We start from the raw sequence: 20,371 nt of genomic DNA, 5'->3' as shown, positions 1-20,371 counted from the left end.
GTGTTTAGGAATTGAACATGCTTTTGATGTTCATGTTTTGTGTTCTTATTCCCATACCATTTGTGTGCTATGTCAGAAGAGGCACCCACTGGAACTGCTGAATCTTTGAGAGAGGTTCTCAGGGATATCCAGGCTGCCTCGTTTCACACAAGATTGGTTTTCTCAGGTCCATTTAATTGAAGTGACAGAACACAGGGATACCCTCTTTGTATTGGTGCTTATTGGAGTACTTTAATTAGATAGCTCCATGTATGCAGGGCAGTCACTGCTCCCTACAGTCAGCATTGATATTACCTTTGGTAGCACTTCCATGCAGCTTCCTCTTTTCCCCTCCAGCACAGGGGAGGTAAGGCAAAGTAATACAATGATTTGAAGGATAGCACTGAAATTGCTAAGCTGTCTGGTTCTCCTGCCTCTTTCTGTGCTCTCTACCATGCTGTCCTGCATCCATGTTCGCTCTGAAGCTTTTCTCAACAGCAGAGCTGGGTAGTGCCCTGGCTGTCATGCAGCAGCTGGGATGTTCCTTTGGAGATACTGACTGGAGCCTCTGCAGGCCGGGGGAGCACTGAGTCCAGGTCTTCCAAGGAGATCCTTGGCTGTTCTTTGGCACCACAGTGCCTTTGGCAGCACTGTTAGAAATGCATTGCAAGCGTTCTGTGCTCTCCGAGCATACCTTCTAGATCAGGCTGGAATGGGAACTTATCTGGTGAGTTTAGCTTGAAGGAGGTTAAAAAGTTGAATATCAATTCCTTATCTTGGGAGACTTCACTCACCTAAATCCTGTTCAAAGCACTGGGTTCCTTTTGCGAATGTCTCCAGATGAATGCAAGTTCACTAATGGTGAAGGACAGTGGACTCAGGTACCAGAGACAAAGCATCCAGGAAGGGATGTCATAGTTCACTGCTGTGCCTTTCATTATCTGCTCTCGTGGTGTGCAAGGATCTTGAGAGGCTGTGTAAATGAGAGTGAGCTCCTGTGGCTCTTGGACTGGCTCCACTGGGAGGGTGGAGGTATATATAGCAGGTAGAGAGTATCTTCAACTCTGCCTGAACTTTTCTTCCTCAGATGTTCCCGTTGAAAGTCTCCGCCTGCGGTTTGCACTGCTTCAGTCTCTCAATACGACGTTAGAGACGTTTTTCTTACCGCTGGTAGAGCTTCGGCAGACTGAGATGTACAGTAACAGCATTGCTGCACTGCTGCAGGAGGCCAAAGGTCAGCTTCTGGGAGAGCGTGGGTGTTGCCTGACAGGGAGTTATCCTTCCTCTAGCATTACTGTAAAAACATCTGATTTCTGAAAGCAATTTGGCAAAGCGTTCCTGATTTGTGTGGTTACCGGTGGAGTTGCTAGGATCTATTTATACAATGTTAGAATTGTGATCAGCCATGCCTAATCCAGTGCTGCTCTTCTTGTACGTATCGGTAGCAAATACTTAATAATCGAAGACGTGGATTAGCTATCCATCTCTCACCTACCTAAAGAAGATGCAATTATTGCTTGACCACTGTCCGTCAAAGATTTTCAGAAAATAAGATTGTAGAAGGCCAGATTAACTGCACCAAAACTTGTGTTTCTTTATGTAGGTTTAATCTTCTATGACACAAAAATAACCGTAATGAACAGAGTGCTGAATGCCACTGTCCAAAGAACTGCTGATCACGCAGCCCCAGAAATCACCTTGGATCCCTTGGAAATAGTTGGAGGTAAAGGAAACGTTTATCCTCTTCAAAATTCGTTATAATCCATTGTAAGGCATCAGACCTGTCTTATGGAAGCTCGGATGCTTATTAACGCAAAATACTCTGCGTATGGGGATTATGTTTTTCCCCTGTTTGTTTTTAAATAGGGGAGATCCGTTCTTCAGAAAATTCCTACTTCTGCCAGGCAGCAAGGCAGCTGGCCTGTGTGCCATCCTCACAGCTCTGCGTCAAACTCGCCAGTGGTGGGGACCCTACGTACGCGTTCAACATCCGGTTCACAGGGGAGGAGGTCCATGGAACAAGTAGGTCGGGATGGGGGTTACCAGTGTGGGTCACATCGGGTGCGGTTGTGAGAACTTACTCCAGGTGGAATCTGAGTTTCTACCAGGTTGTGGATTGTGTTAACTTTAAGGAGCAGCATTTACTCTTGTCATGTTTGTTTTCCTGCACGCTGGGGATAGAAAAGAAGCGTGATCCAGGAATTAAGCAAGCCAGACATCTTTTAGCTAATAGAGCAGGAAGCATCTGGGCATACAATTTTGCTGACTAGAGACATGAAATAAAGTAATAAAACATTTGAAATACGGGAAGGGCATTGCATAAGAACGTTTCCTTCGGGTTGGTTGATGCTTAGCCATTGTAAACCCAGGCTGTGCTGATTGATATATACGAGCTTCAACTTGTCCTGAGCTGAACAGGTGGTGGCTGTAATAGGAAACTGCAGGAGGTTTTGCTACTTTAAAAACTGTCCTGATTTTGCAGTAAACGATATTAAAACTGCATCCTATTTATTTTTGCAAGGAGATGAACAGCATTTGTTGTCATTATTTTCATAATTTTCATGTGACTGGTTAAAAGAATGACTCTAAAAAGGAATAGACATTCTCCTGCCCTGCTTCACCCAGTTGGAAGGGAGACAGACTCCTACTCTTCATCAGAAAGCGCTAAATGTTAATCTCATGGTATTAAGCAAGATTATTACACCTCTTCTGTTGATGCTGTTTTAATCAGTGGGATTTCTTTTTGTAAATTCTCCTTCATGTGGACCTGTTTGCATGTTGACTTCCTTTTGGGGTGCTAGCTCCCTTGGATGCTACGTGAGTTTGCATGTATTCCAAGAATAGGCTTAGATTGTACCTATCTAAGAGCCAGAAAAATCTTGCTTTGCAGATGTGTTGAATAATTGATGGGGTATTGAGGCAAATGCCACCTGATTGTCAAAGAAAGAAACTGATCACTGCTATCTGGGTTAATTCAGGCCCATGTACTGATTATAACAGGTCCTTTTTAGAGATTCTTGGGGATGTGGCATTAGAGGAGAAAAGCCCAAAATGCACTTCTCATGATGACACTAGCTGGCAATTATTAGACTGTGTAAAGAAAGATTCTTGGGAGCGTGTACCTATTACTGAACAAAAGGCTACCTGATGCCTTCTTTCCTCGTTAAGGTCCTTCATTGCTATTGATAATATCTCTAAAGAGATGGATGTTGTTTCCACAGCTCAGCGTCTTTAGTGATTTCTGATGCATTGCCTCACTGCTTATAGGTGTGGAAATGCACTGCATGCAGCATGACACCCTGTTGTTCATCTTCTAATCACGTTAGGATTTCCATTTGCAGACCAGCTGGTGTGTATAGCAAGTGTTCGTGCTAGTCTTGTGCAGGGTGCTGGAAGGCAGAGCAGCAGTTCAGAATTCAGCAGGAGGCATTTCAGTGAATATCTTTGCATGCAAGTACATTATTAAATTGTGGACCTGAGTGTGAGTGCCAGGGCATCTACCCACTGCTATTAGGTCATGTGTCTGTGCAGCTGGAGAGGTTAAGCACGTAACTGATGCTTGAAATCGCGTTTCAAGTCTTAACAGCAAGTTCTGGATTAAATAGCAATAATAACAAGGCCCTTTGGTTTTTTGCCCCTCTCTCCTGCAGGTGGATCTTTCCGTCACTTCCTCTGGCAAGTTTGTAAGGAGCTGCAGAGCTCCTCGCTCTCTCTTCTCCTGTTGTGTCCAAGCTCTGCAGTCAACAAGAACAAGGTGGGATATCTCCATGCAAGAAGTGAAGTTGCATGTATCTGAACAGGAGTAGAAGAAGTTTGGCTAGCAATACAGAATAAAATTGGCTTCACGTGTCAAGGCTGTATGCTTCTCACAGCTAAAAAGACTCGCTGTCAAACTGCTAACACAGATACCAAAAAGTTGTGTGAATGCTGATTAACCAAGCTTGTAAAAGGAAACCAACTTTATGCTGTTGCTTTTGATCATTAAGTTATAGGAATGTGATATCATGTCACTGTGTAATAAATAGCCTCCATGCCATGCTTGAGCAAAACTTTTTGTAGCCACTTCAGTAGTATTCATCTTTTTCAAATTGGTGTTCTCAGAATAGCGTTAATTTGTGGACCCCCCCCATACAAATCTGTTGTTAAATACTGGTTTGTGTGCTCTGTCCTGTTTCTCTGAAGGGGAAGTACATTTTGACACCTAGCCCCATAACCTATGCAGAGGAGCAGCTGTTCCATTTCTTTGGGCAGCTTCTGGGCATTGCAATTCGAGCAGATGTTCCCCTGCCACTCGACCTCCTGCCCTCATTCTGGAAGACTCTGGTAGGAGAGCCGCTGGATCCTGATGTTGATCTCCAGGAAGCTGATATCCTCACCTACAACTACATTAAAAAGTTTGAAAATGTAAGCACTTTGTTCTCATACTACTACTTCTTCACAGTTTCCCCGTAAGTACACTGTTGATAACAGCGACGTTTTCTGACCGGTAGTGGTTGACTTGGTGGCTGGTAGATGTTTGTCAGTTGGGCAGGATCATGAAGCGTATAGGTGCAGGATGTTACATCCTGATGACTGGAAGAGCTGCTGGATCTCATGTGCTGCCAGGCACAGTGTGATTTAGTCTGTGAAGTGCTGGCTGAATCTCCGCAGTGCTAAACCAAATGATTATGAACCAAAGCAATTACTGCCTGCTGGTGTCCATGGTGTCACCAGCCAATATATCAGTGCACTTTGTACACTGCGGTGTAAAAGACTTAAGATGGAGTGAATTGCAAGGATAAGATACTACGACGTGTTGGTCATTGGGTTCTATACCTGTGCTTTGTGACAGATAAATGATGAAACTGAACTGGAAGCTCTGTGTGCAGAAATTGCTTCTCAGCATTTAGCAACAGAGAGCCCTGACTGTCCTAATAAGCCATGCTGCAAATTCACCTACCTGACCATGACAGGGGAAGAGGTGGAACTCTGTCCCAGGGGCAGGCACGTCCCAGTGGGGTGAGTACCAGCTTTCTTGGCAGGCTGTTGCAGTGGGTTACATGTGGAAGAAGCGTCTCTGGAATAATTTTCTAAAAGCCAAGCTGTCCCAAGACACGCTTTTCTAACCAGCTGAAGGCTGGAACAGTCTGGGAACACTTTACATTGATTGGAAGGAACTTGGAATCTCTGGCACTGTTCATTGCATTTTGTTCCATAAGAAATAAACAGCTGAGGAGCAGTGCTTATGAACTGCTTGTTGGCTTAAGTGAACACTCAGATATAAGGCTTGAGAAGTGGGTGACATGAGCACGAGAGAGGAGGAGGAGAATGATGAAGTAGACATAAGTTGAGATGCATGAGAACATAAGTAGATTAATGATGAGACTCAATTATTCAAAAACAGAATATCGTTAAAACCCTCCTGTATGGCAATTTGAGGGTTGTGCAGCAGGGTTCTTAAGCACTCTTCTCTTGAATATCTGCCCTTTCAGATGGGAGAACAAGGACGTGTATGCAGCTGCAATCAGGAGCTTGAGAATGCGTGAGCTGCAGACTCCAGAGTGCATGACTGCAGTGCGTGCTGGGCTTGGGTCCATCATTCCCCTGCAGCTTCTGACCACGCTGACCCCTCTTGAGATGGAGCTGAGGACATGTGGGCTTCCATACATCAACCTGGAGTTTCTCAAGGTATGAAAAATTCTCTATAAATCAAAAATTCATGTGCTGTGTGACATATTCCCAACCAAGAGTATTAGCAGTGTTTGCTGTTCTGCTCACGCAGCAGCAGCGATGAACTGTGCCAGTCCTGCTTGTAAAACAGGAGTGGTGTACACCACCAGACTAATAAGCCTGTTAGAAAAGCTGATGGGTTGAAAAGATATGAAATTGCTTATATTAATGGTCTGCCATGGTTGGATTTTGTAATGATTTTGAAAATGCAGAAGAGCTTGGGGAGAGAGGTGTAGACAGCATCGCCTCTCGTTATCTTAGTGTTAAGTGGGGAAGACTTATCAAGGGAGAAGAAAGCAGCAGTGGACATCATGCTTTTTCTCCGCTAGGCGCACACGATGTACCAGGTGGGACTGATGGAAACTGATCAGCACATTGAGTTTTTTTGGAGCGCGCTGGAGATGTTCACTCAGGAGGAGCTCTGCAAGTTCATAAAGTTTGCCTGTAACCAGGAGCGGATCCCCTTCACGTGTCCTTGCAAGGACGGCGGTCCCGATACCGCCCACGTCCCGCCTTACCCCATGAAAATAGCCCCCCCTGATGGAGCTGCAGGTGGGTTTGTCTGCTGTCTCTTACAGCAACATCAGTTCTGCTTACATCATTATCACAGTTCTCAATTCTTCCTTTTTTTAATTAAAAAACGATTTGAAGTGTAAATAATTGCCACAAGAGGCACATAATTGTGGCTGTAAGAAAAGAGAACCTGTTTAAAACATGTAATTCTGCAAAAGCTATAATGAAAATTCTAACTGCTTAACACATCTCTAGTCTCTAGAAGGCACATATTTGTCTTGTATGCTTTTAAAACGGCAGAACTGTCAGTAATCAGCCCCAGAGCTGTGCAGAGGTACAGCACTACTTAAGCTTCCAGAGATCTGTTAAGGAGGATTTTGTTCTTTTGACACTTGTTGGTATCAAGCACAGGGAGGGATGCTTTTGGGGAACAAGGCAAAAAGCAGCGGGTGCATTCAGACTGCTGGTGCTTCTTCCCTCTCAGGTTCTCCGGACTCTCGGTACATCCGTGTGGAAACGTGCATGTTCATGATCAAACTTCCTCAGTACTCATCACTGGACATCATGCTGGAGAAGCTCCGATACGCCATCCACTACCGGGAGGATCCTCTCAGCGGCTGAGCGGGGCGGGGATGCCTCGAGGTGACTCCGGGTTGTTTCATGACTGTGCCGATGTTGGAAACCCTTCCATTCGCGTAAAGATGCCTCCTGTAACACTGTGTGATGGCCGGAGGTTAATTTATTTTCTGAACTTTTGTTCCCGTTACAATAATTACTGGAAGACTTACATTTTGTATTTGTAGATTTTTGTGGTGGACTGGTTATTTTGCTGCCTTGTTTGTGGAATATTTGTAGGATAGTTTAGTAAAGACCAGTTTGTGTATAATTTAATTTTGAAAAACCTTTAAACATGTACATTTCTAATTTTCTAATTCAGAATGATGTTACCCACGTGAACACAACAAAAGTGAGGATGTTCTGAGGCTGAGAGAATTCCAAGGTACAGGCTCATAGATCGCTCTCCTGTGAGGCGTTTCTGAGTACTGAGTGGAAGGAATCTGGCGTGGGAGCAGAGTGCTGCTGGTTGCCAGGCAGAGCTGGGCACGGCGCTGCCTCTCTCCCAGCTGCAGGACACGCAGGGCTTCCAGCACTTCTTGGGTTCTAGAGCAGAAAATACGCTGCCAAAATGCATGTTTACATTTCCACCGTTTTCTTGTAAATTTTTAACTTTAAGCAAGCACACACACAGGTAGCTGCCACAGTTCACGTGGGGTTTCAGCTTGACTCTTCTGATTAGGAAAGTTTATAAGTGAAAGAACCATGAAAAGGAACATAACTCAGTGGCGTTCTTGCCCTAGATGTTCTTGAATGTCTGCTTTGCTTAGTAACAAAATAATTTCTTCATTGTAATTAAAATATTAGCAGAAACAAAATGGCTTCTCTCTGTATGGCTTAAGATATGAGCTTATAATCTGTGACTTTATCCTCTTTCCAAGCAAGCTTTCAGAATGATCAGAGAATCGCAGTCAGAGCAGCCGAGGTTGGAGTGACCTCCCACCCTGCTGTGGGGACAGGGAGCCTGGCTGAGATGTCCTGTGCCTTGGCCATCCAGTGATGAGGATGCTGCCGTGCCTTCGGGGAGGTTGTATACCAGTGAGTGATTATTCTCACTGTAAAACATTATTTTCTTATATCGAGATGAAACCTCTCCCAGTGCAGCTCGTACCTGTTGCCCCAGCCCTCTCTGTGTGGCTCCTTCTGAGGGGAGAGAGCCTCCACCTCTCTACAGCCACCTTTTCGGTACTGGAATACTGTGATGAGGTCCTTCCTGAGTTTCCTCTGGGGTGAGAAGACCTGACTCCTTCGGGCTGTCCTCATAGGGCAGGATCTTCAGCCCTCTGTCTTTGTGGACCAACTTTGCACCCTTTCCAGTCCATCCTCATCTCTTGTGACTCGTGGGGACCAGAGCTGGGCACAGTACTGCAGGTGTGGCCTGATGAGCACTGAGTGAAACACTCTTAACTCATATTTGTACTCAAAAATGATCTCTGAGAGTAAGTTATCCTAGAAATGTGACACTTGAAAGGAGGGTGAGGAGGTGAGGGGGAAGGCACAAAGTTGCTTGTTGGAAGATAGAGCTTCTATTGCATATTCACAGATCTTGGTAGGTTACAGGGAGAGAACGATTCTCAAAGCTTTGGTATGTCACAAGGTATGTTCTGCAGTGGTTTCCAAACAGCCCACCAATGTGCACATCTACCTTTGCTCACGTAAAAACAGCACTGCACTGTAACGGGTACATTTAAAAATAAGGCATTGCTTTGTTAATCACTTCAAGCCAGACCCATGTGAGAATTACCTGCGTGCTGAAGAACTGACGAGAACATACTGAAATTACTGCTGTGCTACTCGGCTCGGTGCTATATGTAAGTTAAGTGCCAGTACTGAGCTACAAGTTATTTTTCTTCTGATGTGCGTAGTGCACATCAACCACATGAAAGGTCTATGATGGTGTGTGTGTAACTGTGCTTCAAGGTGGGTATTATTTGTCTCTTTAGAAGACAGCATACACTAATTTGGCTTGTCAGTGGTGATGGGAATTGAAAAAGCTGTATTTATTGTATATTACTGTGAATATTGGGAATGATGAGTGTGTGGTACTTGGAAGATAATGTGTGAGTAAGAGAGAGAAAAGCCTAAACAAGTGTGTACATTCTTGTTCTTCTGTGAGCGAATGGAAAAATGTGTGTGCAACAGTTGTAGAGATAGTTGTTGGCATACAGAGTCTCCAACTCCTGTGGTTAGGAAAGCTGTGTTCCCTTCTATGGCGTATGTCCCTTTTCAAAGGAACAGATACATGTAAGAAGAATATTTACTCTCGAATCTTGTCCATTTCCTGGTAGAAGCATATATGTAGCTGAGAAATTATTCAGAATAAATGCAAACACACACACTGAGCTTACAGTGACCAAGGGGAAAACTGAGCAGAACAAATGGCTCGGAGCTGTTTTGTTCCCATCTCAGATGTGCATTCTTAGGTGCCACAAGGAACTGTGAAGAGCATCAACTGACTTTCATGACAGAACTGTTGTTGATAATAATGAGATGTTTGGGGTTTCTTTCTGATGATTGAATTGCAATTTCTGTGTTGGTTTTAAATCTCCCATTTCAGGCCCTCAGTACTTCAAGTGGACTTGCAAATACCTCATGTGCAGGTGTTTGAGAACTCAGTATGCCAATGGTTTCCAAGGCTCTGATTACAGCTGTAAGATAACTGCTGCTAATGTCTGTCTTCTCCTTCCAAAGAGCACATTTGAAAGGAACATATCTGCATCTTGGCCCTGAAAAGTCTGCTGTAAAGTTACTTGATACATATTTATTACAATTAATTATTTATGAATACAAATAACAAACTTAGTCAATGCTGTTTACACCTTGCTGTGTAAATGAAGCTTCTTATACAGGAAAATTGTCACAGGAATAAATAACCTTCACTGACTTTTTTTTCTGAAGAATGGCATAATCCCTTCAAGAGGATAAGTTGTTTGTTTTTAAGTTACTAGGAGGGAAGTGCTGCGGTGGCTTGACTGTAGCACAAAAGGCCTTTTAATTAAAGCTTTTTCTAATCATTACTTTCTTGTGCTTTAACTGAACTTGACATTGTCTGTAATAGGCTTGTTTGTCAAAACGAAGATTGGTTTGTGATTTTTTTTTATATATATACTCAGAATGTAAAGTTGTACTAAACAATGGAAAAACTCTGAAGCTGGGTATTAGTTCTAGCTTGGTGTGTGTCCATCTTGGTACCGTACACAGCATTAACCTGTCAAGTGCTCTTGGCCATACAGTGTACACTTGCATAAAGGAGATTCTTAACATCCCTTTAGATGTATTGTGTCCTTATTTGGGGCTGGAAATTAAAGTAATCCTCCAATGATGATGCCGCATTGATGAAGAGGATTAGAACTACTAGAAAGGAATTTGCAGGCTCTCTGCTTTAAACCCCACTTTTATAGGTTAATACACTGTGATTTGTATTTACTTTCACCAGAAATGTAAGTACTTTGTACAAAAGGTAAAGTAAAGTGATTGCTAATACTTAGCTTGCATGATTTCTCATGCTTGAGAAATAGTGTGGTAAACTATGGTGTCAGCTCTGTAGTTTTTTTTCATGCTGTTTGAACCAAGGCACCCTATAAACCTTCTCACACAACAGCAGAGCCAGCTTAACTTCCTTTATATTAGCAGTTTTCCCCAGAAATGCCAGTGCAAGGTTGGTTACTACCTGCTTTTTAATACCTTCCTTCTCTTGTATAAATATATGCTTACCTGTGGTGAAAGTGTCCATAACGTGGTTTCAGTTCTAAAACAAAGCCACTTCAGCCACCTCTGGTCCTCTCCCTTGCATGCTACTGCTGCCATGCCCTACAACAGCACCTAGCTAGTTATTGCCAATACCAACTGCTGTGCACAGTTAATGACTGTAGGCATCAGCCTAAAGCTATTATCTAAGGCCTGCCTACTGCAGTCTGTGCATCACCAATTCCCTTATGCTGTGCCAAACAAAAGGGATGCTAACAGTGCTCATAAAGCAAATTGACAAAGACTAGTGCAGGTAATAGTCAGAGAACATGAATTGATGAATTGGCATCGTTTAAGCCTGTGGTGATAAAACTAATGGCAGAAGGGTTTCCAAATGTTCTGTGAGGGTGTAATACTGCTTAAATTAATAGATTTTCAGTGCACAATGTTTCAGGACAACATCTCTAGATAAATTTATTACAAGGAGTTTTAAAAAGCATTGACTAATACAGCATTAAAAAGCATTTTACCACACAACCCTGGGATTAGAGCTCATCCACTATAGAAGTCATGATCCCCCACAGCCTAGACCCTTCACTAGGGCCTAGTTTCTGTATCCTAGTCTCACCAGGCTGAGAGGTAGCCTTCTCTTCAACTGCTCACTCATCCAAAAGGCTAAATTCAATGTGCCACAGACCAGCCCCCCTCACAGCACTGGGTGTTCCCCTATACACCAGGGCAGAGGGTTCCAACAAGATACTGCCTCCCTCCTCCCACACCTAGTCCTGGCTGAGAGCTTGCTTTGCCTTTCTTCATAGCATTGCTGCCTTCAAAATAACTAGCGCTGAGCAAGCAGGAAACATGCCTAGAGATGAGTATGACAAAAGAAATTCTCTTCAGTGGGTGTTGCAGAAAGCTAGTGGGGCAACAGGGTGATGTGGTTTCTTAAGTAGAAGAGTGTTAGTAAATACATGTCTTAGGACATCGCTAGTGTTGATCACAGAAGTAAAAACCTGTAGTATACACTCACAAATTAAAAAATACATATATAAAATGATCACTGCCCATAAAAATTTAAATTCATATAAAGTCTTCAATGACATGGCAATATAGCAATTACTTGCATTCAGATAAATAAGTACTATAGTGCATAGTAGAGTGCTAGATAAGTTTTTCATACGTGGTAGATCACTCTTCCTCTGGATACCCAGATTCGGGGCTCTGGGGCTTTGCCTAAAAGGGAGGGGGGAAAAGAAAAGAAAAAAAAAAGGCTGCTTTCAAAAGGTATTAGCTAAAAAATGATTGATAAAAGCCTTGCTGAAGCAGGAAGGACTGCAAGTAGCTCATCATCCCAGCAACCATCATCACAAAATGAGGCAACTGTATCTGTCCCACCTAGGCACTGACGTGGGCGCTTACTGCTAGGAAACATTTGCTCTTCCTAAGCAGTCCCATTCAACAGGATGAGCCAAGCAAGCAGCAAACAAGTCAAGCACCTAAATGCTTTGTAACACTTGTACACTGAAAGACTGAAGAGCTATCTGTTGTACTCTGCAGCAGTGGAGGACATAGAGCAAAGCACCAACCTCCTATCAGGTACTGGCTGCCTTACCTTCACCTTCCTGCTCCTGAAGCCAACTGGAACATCTGACGTGCCTGGATTCCTTCCTCTTCCACTTCTGATGCTGTAAAGGAAGAGCAGGGATGCTTTCAGATGAAGCAAGTCTACTGATTTCAGCCCTGTCACTACTGAATAAGCAGTCCCTCCACATGGGAAGTTTAGAAGCTCTAGGAAAAAGCCCTGCATTCTTCTGAATCTTATGGCAGTTATTTTTGTAACAGAAGAACCGAACCCTCTATTCAATTGCCCTTAGGCATTTCAGTAACATACATGTACAGTAGATTTAAAAAAAGACCACATGTGATTCAGCCTAGTGATAATTCAAGATAGAGTAAGCAGCAAAGAAAGTAAGCGTTCAGCCATGAAGGCACTATGATTTCTGCCCTTGCAGCACCACAAGTTCCCTTACTATTTAAGGCAGGCCCAGAGAAAGCTTGAAACTGAAGACGGCTCTCAGCATGCAAGGTATTACCTTGTTTGGACTGGAGTTCTTGACAAGCTGGATGTGAAGGTTTCTGAATGAAGGTTCTGAGTAGGTCTCACACATGGCGTTGCCCCACTGGCAGGTTCACCTGCACCTCTGTTCTTCAGCCTTCCCTCGTTACCAGCCACCTTCCTTGGCTTCCCTCTCGAGTTCAGGGCATCGCTGGTTTTCACGGTACCAGAAGAGGTCAGTGGTGCATTCCTGGCAGTTGCTGCATTACTCAGTGCCCTGTTCCCTCGTGCAGGACAATTGAGCCTCTGCTGCCTGAGGTCTTCTATGCACCCAGGAGAAACATCTCCTGAGGAAAAAAAAAAAAACAAAATAAAACACAAGGGGGCACTTAATAGGAACAGTAAACACAACACCCGTTCAGATAGCAGAACTACACCTAACTTCCATTCAAGCAGTATAGGACTTCAAAAAAGAGATTTCTAAGGATACTGAGTTTCAGACATTTAATCTTTCTCACACAGAACTAGAACAATGGTAGAAGGTTGAATGCTTAAATTTTGGAGACAGAAAAGGCTAAGAACATCTATTCAGCTTGGAACAGAAACAACGTGCCTGTAAGTGAAAAGGAAAGCAATACATCCAAGTCTATTTTGCCCACACCTTGATGCCTGATTCGCCTCCGAGCCAGGTCTGGTGATTCTCTTCTCTCTCTGTTGTCTCGAGGAGATGGTGGCTGCTGTGATGGCAAGTTGTCTGCTGGGTTGGCTGTGGCAGGGCGCAGGTCACATTGATCCTAAAGCAAACCATTGAGTATTTAAATGACAGGTCATTCAAATTTATTCTTGTAAAAACATTGCAGAGCATTGCCCTTTAAGAACATTAAGGTTATTAGGGATTTGTTTTTAGGAAGAGGCAGATACTGGCTTGTTGACGCCCACACTTCCTCTTACACGCATAACCTAGGAACAGTTACTTGCTATTACAGGCCCTAAGGAAAAAGTGGAATTGCCATCACCAGCCAGAGCTGCCAAACACAGCGACCCTGCACCTGGGATACTGCTGCCAGCCAACCAACACGTACTGTTACTCAGTGTTCTGCCTCACACCGAGAGATGACTCTGAAAAGCAAGTCCCAAGCATGTGGCAAGCAGCCCTGAACTACTGTCACTGTAAGTCTGATCAGGTTCCCAGTATCACCCTGACAGCAGTCTGCGTTGTCTATCTCCTCCTTTACCTACGCAGGTTACAGCCTTGTGCTCCACTCCCACCTCAGCTATGATTCATACAGCCTGGTTTCAATGTAACTTCCACATGTAAATCAAACATTCATATTGTGTAATCTCAGGGCCCTTCCTTTAGTTTTCACAAGAACTTTCAAAGCAATTGTTCTTTTTTTCCCCAGTAGGAGCCCCAGCATATCACAACAGCTTAGCTGTTGCCAGCAGGGTTTATTTAGGAAGGTTTGACAGGGGGACAGTTACATGGGTTCCCAAAATATTGCACTCCAAAACTTGGCAAACTTCTTGAACTAAATGTGACCGCACAGATTGAGCTCTGTTTATTACCTGATGATGAAAAACTATCTCCTCTTCTAGTTGGATGCCACAAAATTCACAGGGAATGATAATGTTTCCTTCTTCCTGGACAGCTTGGTACCGGGATGAGTAATCAGACCTACAGCTGTTGTACCCAATATTATGCAGATCATCATATTTTTGTGGATCCAGAGAACCTCTTTTACTGAAGGAGGCAAAGGCACTTGCTGGGTTACAACCTGTCTGTTAAGCAAGTAACATAGAAAAGTTAGCCATCTCACTTAACACACAGGTGTTTTAAAATTAATGCTGAGCAAAGATAAAATTACTAGACTTTAATTGTATCACTGAGCAAACACTGCACCTTTGTTCAGTCACAGTAACAAACAAGTCTTAACTGCAAGCTCCTAGATACAATACAAAGAAGTACTAAACCTGATGAAGAATCAGATCTTCAGCAGGGTAGAGCTCCTCACAAAACTCACACGGCAACATGATCTCATCACCTGCAAAGCAATAATGGTTATATCCTCTACCATATAGAGCCTGGCTGCATTTGGATCAACTTAGATTCAAAATTCCTAAGCAATAAACTCCTGTTCTGTAGCACAGAACAGCAGCCAAAGCAAATGCTAAGGAAATAGTTACTGTAGTCCCACTTGTTGAGTTTCGTAAGCAAATCCATATCACCCAGAGAGAGGACAATGTTTTGGGGTCGAAGAAATTAAATGGTTTGGTACAAAAGCCTATTACTGCCTCAGATAAATGCCTTCATATCATTTTCCCTTTCAAATTAAATTGGCACTTCTAGTCTCTCACAGGTGTTGAATAAACACAATGGGAAGGCGGCAAGAAAGTTTGTTGTTATGAATCCCTAACCACTGATGGGCACAGGCACTTATTTTGTTTCTAAAGGTTCAGCAGTATTTCATTTAGAACTGAAGGCACTTTTTCATCCCTGGAATAATATCAGTACTTATCTTTGTACTGTTCTAAACTGTTGAGTTGAAAAGAATTTCTGGGTAAACGTATCAAGGTCAAAGCTCCACTACACCTTTTAATTCTTCCTCCCCTGCTGTCTTGCTTTACCTCTGTTCAAAGAGATATTACTGTTTTTGAGGGAACAGGAGATAACTTTTAAGTCAGAAATGGCATGCCTAATCTCCAATTATTAATTATTTAACAATTATTTAGAGGGAGTCTCAAAGAGCTTCACTTTGATCTACTTAGATGATCTTCGACACTCGGAATCCAAGAATCCTCTTTCTCTCTCAAACTAAAAAAGACAGCATTTATACTTACGTTTCATGTGGTTTGAAGTGTTCAAAGACAATAAAGAGTCATAAGGAAGGGTATTTGAGTTGTCTGTTTCATTGGGACAGGAAGATGGCACAGACTCTTTGGCATAGCGGTTTTCCCAGACGTCCCTGTGAATCTCTGCTGCAGTATTATTGCGAGGATTATTCTCATTCTGAAGGCTAAGAGCCAACATGTGGTCTAAATTGGCATTCTGTTCTTCATAAAGTGAGTTAATGTTTTTATTTCTCTCCGGCTGCTCCAGTCCATACTCTTCAAAAGATGAATATAAATTTTAGGTAATGTTAAACCTGCAACTATTACTTAAGCACATTAGTCTAGTTCAACCAAGAGGGTTTCACGTGTGGACACTCATGGAGTTCAGTATTTCAAAGCCTAGGACACTCCTTATACCAAATTGGGAAGAAGGAAAACAGTCGTCCTATTTCTGTTTGTAACAACCAACATGAGGAGAAAAAGAAAAGTTGTTCCTCTTACACAAACATTATGAAGTTAAGGAGAGAAGTTCTGTATCCTACCTTGTGAACAAGGTTCAATTCTAATACTGTCATCTACTCCTTTCTATGAGGCTGGAACTTTTCAACCTTGTCTCTCTAATATATGAGTGGGAAAAATAATTCCTTTTAATGATACTACATTTGACCAATGAGTATTATACACATACAAAAAAAATGATGAAATGCTTCCTTGCTGTAGAGTTATGCATAAAAACAAGCAGTTTAAAACAACCAAAGAAACAACCAAAAAAAACCAGTTTCAGAACAGGGCCCAAGACCCAAGACTGAACTGATGACGTCTAGAGGAAGGCTAAGCTCCTCCCCCACGCTGGCATATTTCAAACATCTCCAGCATTTCATTCATCTCGATTAAATGAGAATTTTAAAGAAAGCTTACACACGTATGAAGATCTTACTATGAACATTCTTTAGAATTCAGTACAAGTAGATAAGTTACAGTTCTCCAAGCATTTAGCTTCATTAACTAACCCCAGAAGTTATTTCTGCAAGCCAGGCAGTCTTCTATAGCAAAAACTGTAACGTAGTACTTTGCAGTGTTAAACCTTCCAAGTGGCCCACAACAGAAAGCAGAGCACACGTTCAGCAGAGAGCTCATGGAAAGGGCATGTCTTAAATGTGATGTCACCCTCTGCACGTGGAGGTGGGAGATTAGAGGCTTATGAGCAAGCAGAGGCATTTATAATAGTCTCAGCTGTGTCCAGACAGGCTGTTACTGCATAAATGCTCAGCACTACATATGTGAACCACATACAGTTCTTACCTAGCCTTCTACTTAAAGGAAGAGTGGAGTTGCTAAATAAAAAAAAAAAATCAAAAGAATTTGAAGTGAGCAAACAATTCCAGTGTCATTTTTAAGCTAGATACTTCTTGAGGTGACAGCATAGGCAATATACCAGGGTTTCATCACACCAGCTACCTCAGAAGTCCTCCGTTTAGGAAGCTTATGCTTTGAAATTCTGTTCCACAGCAAAATAGTGCCACACTCATTGCCTCCACAGCTTTTCTTACTTAGTTTCACATAAATCTTTTACTTGGATCACCTGGCAAATGTCAGATTAAAAACAAGTTATTACTTTCATCTATACCTTACCTTGATTTTGATTTCTTTGTGTTCTTGAAACATTTCTTCTGCTAATGTCCTTAAGTGTTCTGTCTCCTACACAGCTGCTATAGGTCTGCCTTTCTAGTACCCTGGGCATTCTCCACAAAGGCCCAGCACAGTTATCTGATCTTAGCTGGTTTCTAATGTCTCGAAGGGCATGCAAACCTGCATCCTCTCCCTCAAAGTGAGGCACTGTTTTGCTTACTCGCTTCGCCTCTTTCCCACAGACTTGGGGGTGCTCTTTTAGATCTTTTACCATTATGTTAAGGCCACAACCACTACACATCTCAGTCCTAGCTCCACAGTAACTTTCATGATCCTGAAGCTTATTGAAAGTAAGCTGGATGTCACAATGCTGGCAGACTGCAGGACGCAAAGGGCACGCTGATGTCTAAAAAAAGAAGAAGGGATTATTCTTCACATATGGAAGACAGAGGCAAAGGTAGATGGAGGTTCTCACTTTACTTAAGTTGAGCTTGCTATTGTTTCTTTAGCTAGATACAAAGCTACAATGAAGAGCTGCCTGAAATAAAATACTATACAAGAAATATAAGAACGATACATTGTATATAACCTGTGTAGTCAGAAAGCTGTCAGCTGAAGGCTACCAGCATTCAAAACGCACCATTTAAATATGTAATGCTTTAACAGCAGATTCACATAGTGCTTTTTAAAGTTCGATTTTAAGAAACGTTCTTCACAACCGCATTTAAGTACTGCTGAAAGACACATTAGTGCGTGTTATACCAGGGAGCAGACTTGCAGCACGTTTACTGGTCAGCAATAATCACTTACATACGCTCTTTACCCTACACTGAAGCTAAACATAAATTAACTACATGTTATAAATGAAGATGCTGCAATAACACATTGCCACTTTGTAAACAAAAGTATTTCACAAACTTCCAGAATAAACTACTTCCAGTGTTTTGGACCGGATGTGTCTTCAAATGAAAATATTTCATTTCCTCACCAATAAGCAGATCTGTGTGGCACTTCCAGAGCTGTCTTTGACTGAGCCCGAAGGAAAATAAATAAGGGAATTTATAACAAGATTGGCTGTGGCAGCAGAGAACTGCATTCAGTAACCCAAAAAATCCCACTCTGCTCCAGGGTAGTTTATTTCACAAGTTTTTTTTTTTAATGTCTGTTTGGACACAAGTTATTAACACTCATAACAATAGCAACAGATACAGAAATGTATTAAAAAAATAATAATCCATTCCTGTTAAGTTAATAATTGTATTCTGTACTTCTGAGTTCCTTTTCCATTTTTCATCTTGATCACTAATAAGGATCAAATTACTTATTATCATAGATAATGGTTTGATAGGAAGGCTTGAACAAGCAGTTTCCCACAACTTCTTTCAGAGAACTTGAATTTAGAAAGCGTTAAATAAAAGGGATGCAGACTGGAATCCAGGTCTTGGCTAACAGAAAGACTCTAGGAACAGCATTTGGAAATGCCATGCAGAATCTCCCAGGTGTGTGTAAATATAAGGTACACCAACCTCGTGATCCTCCAAGAGGCTTTTTTCAACCTTCATACTGCACTTGCATGTAACCTACAATAAACAGACCTCATTAGATCAGATGCCACAGAAATCAGCAACTTCAGGGGAGAAGTGTTGCCATCACCTGCACGTGTTCAGATTCAATGTGGTTCTTCATCTCAGACTTTGGGACTGACTCCTTGCAGTAACGGCACACTTCAAGATTTCTGCTACAGTGGATTTCATGAATGGTGAAGTTAGCAGCAGGAATATCCTTTTTGCTGTGAGAAAAATCACAGAGATCATTTATCAGAAAACAACCTGAGAACAATTTTAAGTAATTATTTAAAAAGAAAAACCCTCTAAGGAGGCTTTCTAGAATTTTCTTGTTTAGAGAGCCAAGAAACTAAAGAGAAAGACAAGCCCAGCCAGGCCTCAATGTTCCTAGGTAGTCACAATGTGAACGTACATATTGTGCAGAGGTCACAATTTGTCTTAATGCGGCATGAAAGTTCAAGGTTGTTCCTCACGTGAAAGAGAAACAGCATATACAAGCTATCATCAACTTCAACAGACTTATCTGGAAAAATAAAAGCTTCCTCTAGAAAAACAACTTGGCTCTAAGATGTCCAGCACTGCTCTGCTTGGAACAATTAGATAACCAACTCTGTTATGCCGGATCTTTATCTTCACTGCCTACTGCTTTGTGTCCTTCCCTGCCACAAAGGAAAAACACTGCAGGTGTGCAGTTTTCTCCTTTGCCGGGCCCCAAGAAGTGAACAGCCTGGCAAAGCAGTGTGGTCCAGCAGCAGTGTGTAAACTGCATGTACTTCTAGCAAACAAACTAGACTAACACAGCAAGAAACTGTTCAGATTTCCATGTCTTTCTTAGAAAATAAGCGTGCATTTGTTCAGCTGCTTGTATTTAATATGCAACTTCTGAAAACAGTGTACATTATTAGTAAACATATGACCAATGCTGGAGCTTCTAAAGAGAGATAGCTTATCAAAGAGACACAACTGCTACATCAACACGTACATACGGACTGCTTTTACATCCCTGACTCCTAAAAACCTGTGTCAAGAAGAGCTTTGAATCACATCCTTTGCATCCACCTCACTGCAAATCAAGCTCTTGTTTTTACTGGAGTGCTGTGGTAGCTGCCTGGTAATTCAGGAACTCGAGTAATGGTTGGGGAAACTGCTTTATAACCCATTAATACTTTGAGGGGGGGAGGAAGAAAAGCCCAACCGTTTCCAAAGAGAGTTGTCCATTGACTTATGCCTTCTGACGTTCTGTAGCAGCCCAAGGCGATGTTATCTGTCACCCCACCCCACCCGGCCGGGAGCAGAGCCCTCCGCCAGGTCCCGGCCCTTACCAGTTGCCACACAGCTGGGTCTGCACCTCCGTGACTGCAGCCATGGCCGCGTTCCGCCCGGGAACCGAAAGCGATGACAACACGGGCAGTTTCACTTCTGCTCGCTGCGAGCCTCGGCGGAGCCGCCCCCGATGGCTGCTCTCCAGGCAGCCGCCCCGTCAGCGCTGCCCCACGACCCGGTACGGCACTTTGCCCTCAGCGATCCGTCCCGGGGCACCGCGCCTCAGCGGCGGTCGGAGGCTCTTTCTCTCAGCTCCGGGCCGGGGCCGGGACAGGCCGCGCCTCGTGGGGACGGCAAGGAAAGCCCCGCTCACCGCAGCGGCACAGGGAGGCGAAAAAGCAGCGAGGGAAGCGGCCCGGCAAGAGTTAACAACCAAACGGCCCCGCTCACCGCGCCGCTCAAGCCGCCGACACCGGACCCGGCCCCGCGCTTCCTACCGGCCTCCTCGTGCCCGCCCCCCGCCTCC

General features: G+C 43.2%; 2 protein-coding genes across 3 annotated transcripts in view; one reads left to right on the top strand and one right to left on the bottom strand.

The window, feature by feature from the left end:
- The window catches only part of HECTD4 (HECT domain containing E3 ubiquitin protein ligase 4), a 66,830-nt gene extending 56,748 nt beyond the window's left edge, over positions 1-10,082 (top strand). The window contains 9 exon segments of the mRNA XM_040648434.2: positions 1,067-1,213; positions 1,583-1,702; positions 1,846-2,001; positions 3,630-3,733; positions 4,162-4,383; positions 4,811-4,977; positions 5,451-5,646; positions 6,018-6,240; positions 6,686-10,082. Of these exon segments, the coding sequence (XP_040504368.1) occupies positions 1,067-1,213; positions 1,583-1,702; positions 1,846-2,001; positions 3,630-3,733; positions 4,162-4,383; positions 4,811-4,977; positions 5,451-5,646; positions 6,018-6,240; positions 6,686-6,822 (1,472 nt within the window). The 3' untranslated portion in view covers positions 6,823-10,082.
- An 869-nt stretch (positions 10,083-10,951) lies between these two features.
- TRAFD1 (TRAF-type zinc finger domain containing 1) lies at positions 10,952-20,371 on the bottom strand. 2 transcript variants are annotated; one of them, NM_001006191.4, is made up of 11 exons: positions 19,905-20,371; positions 18,671-18,806; positions 18,544-18,597; positions 17,021-17,423; positions 15,398-15,664; positions 14,531-14,601; positions 14,126-14,338; positions 13,221-13,353; positions 12,597-12,906; positions 12,116-12,188; positions 10,952-11,736 (listed from the first exon to the last, which is right to left on the bottom strand). In NM_001006191.4, the coding sequence occupies exons 1-11, from the start codon at positions 19,946-19,948 to the stop codon at positions 11,692-11,694; spliced, it is 1,749 nt and encodes a 582-aa protein (NP_001006191.2). In that variant the 5' UTR covers positions 19,949-20,371; the 3' UTR covers positions 10,952-11,691. The 2 variants fall into 2 exon arrangements, with proteins under 2 accessions (NP_001006191.2, XP_015130787.2); XM_015275301.4 differs by having other exon boundaries at positions 12,597-12,903; positions 19,905-20,343.

This window comes from Gallus gallus, chromosome 15 (assembly GCF_016699485.2).
Source record: "Gallus gallus isolate bGalGal1 chromosome 15, bGalGal1.mat.broiler.GRCg7b, whole genome shotgun sequence".
NCBI classification, from domain to species: Eukaryota; Metazoa; Chordata; class Aves; order Galliformes; family Phasianidae; genus Gallus; species Gallus gallus.
This window is presented reverse-complemented; position numbering and strand designations above follow the sequence as displayed.

Bases quoted from the DNA above. Each gene is read 5' to 3' on its own strand.
- TRAFD1 (NM_001006191.4), bottom strand. From the start codon at position 19,948: ATGGCTGCAGTCACGGAGGTGCAGACCCAGCTGTGTGGCAACTG. The intron at 18,598-18,670 runs GTGATGGCAACA...TGTTTATTGTAG, and splicing joins TTGAATCTGAACACGTGCAG to GTTACATGCAAGTGCAGTAT. The intron at 13,354-14,125 runs GTAATAAACAGA...GGTTTGCTTTAG, and splicing joins AGATAGTTTTTCATCATCAG to GATCAATGTGACCTGCGCCC.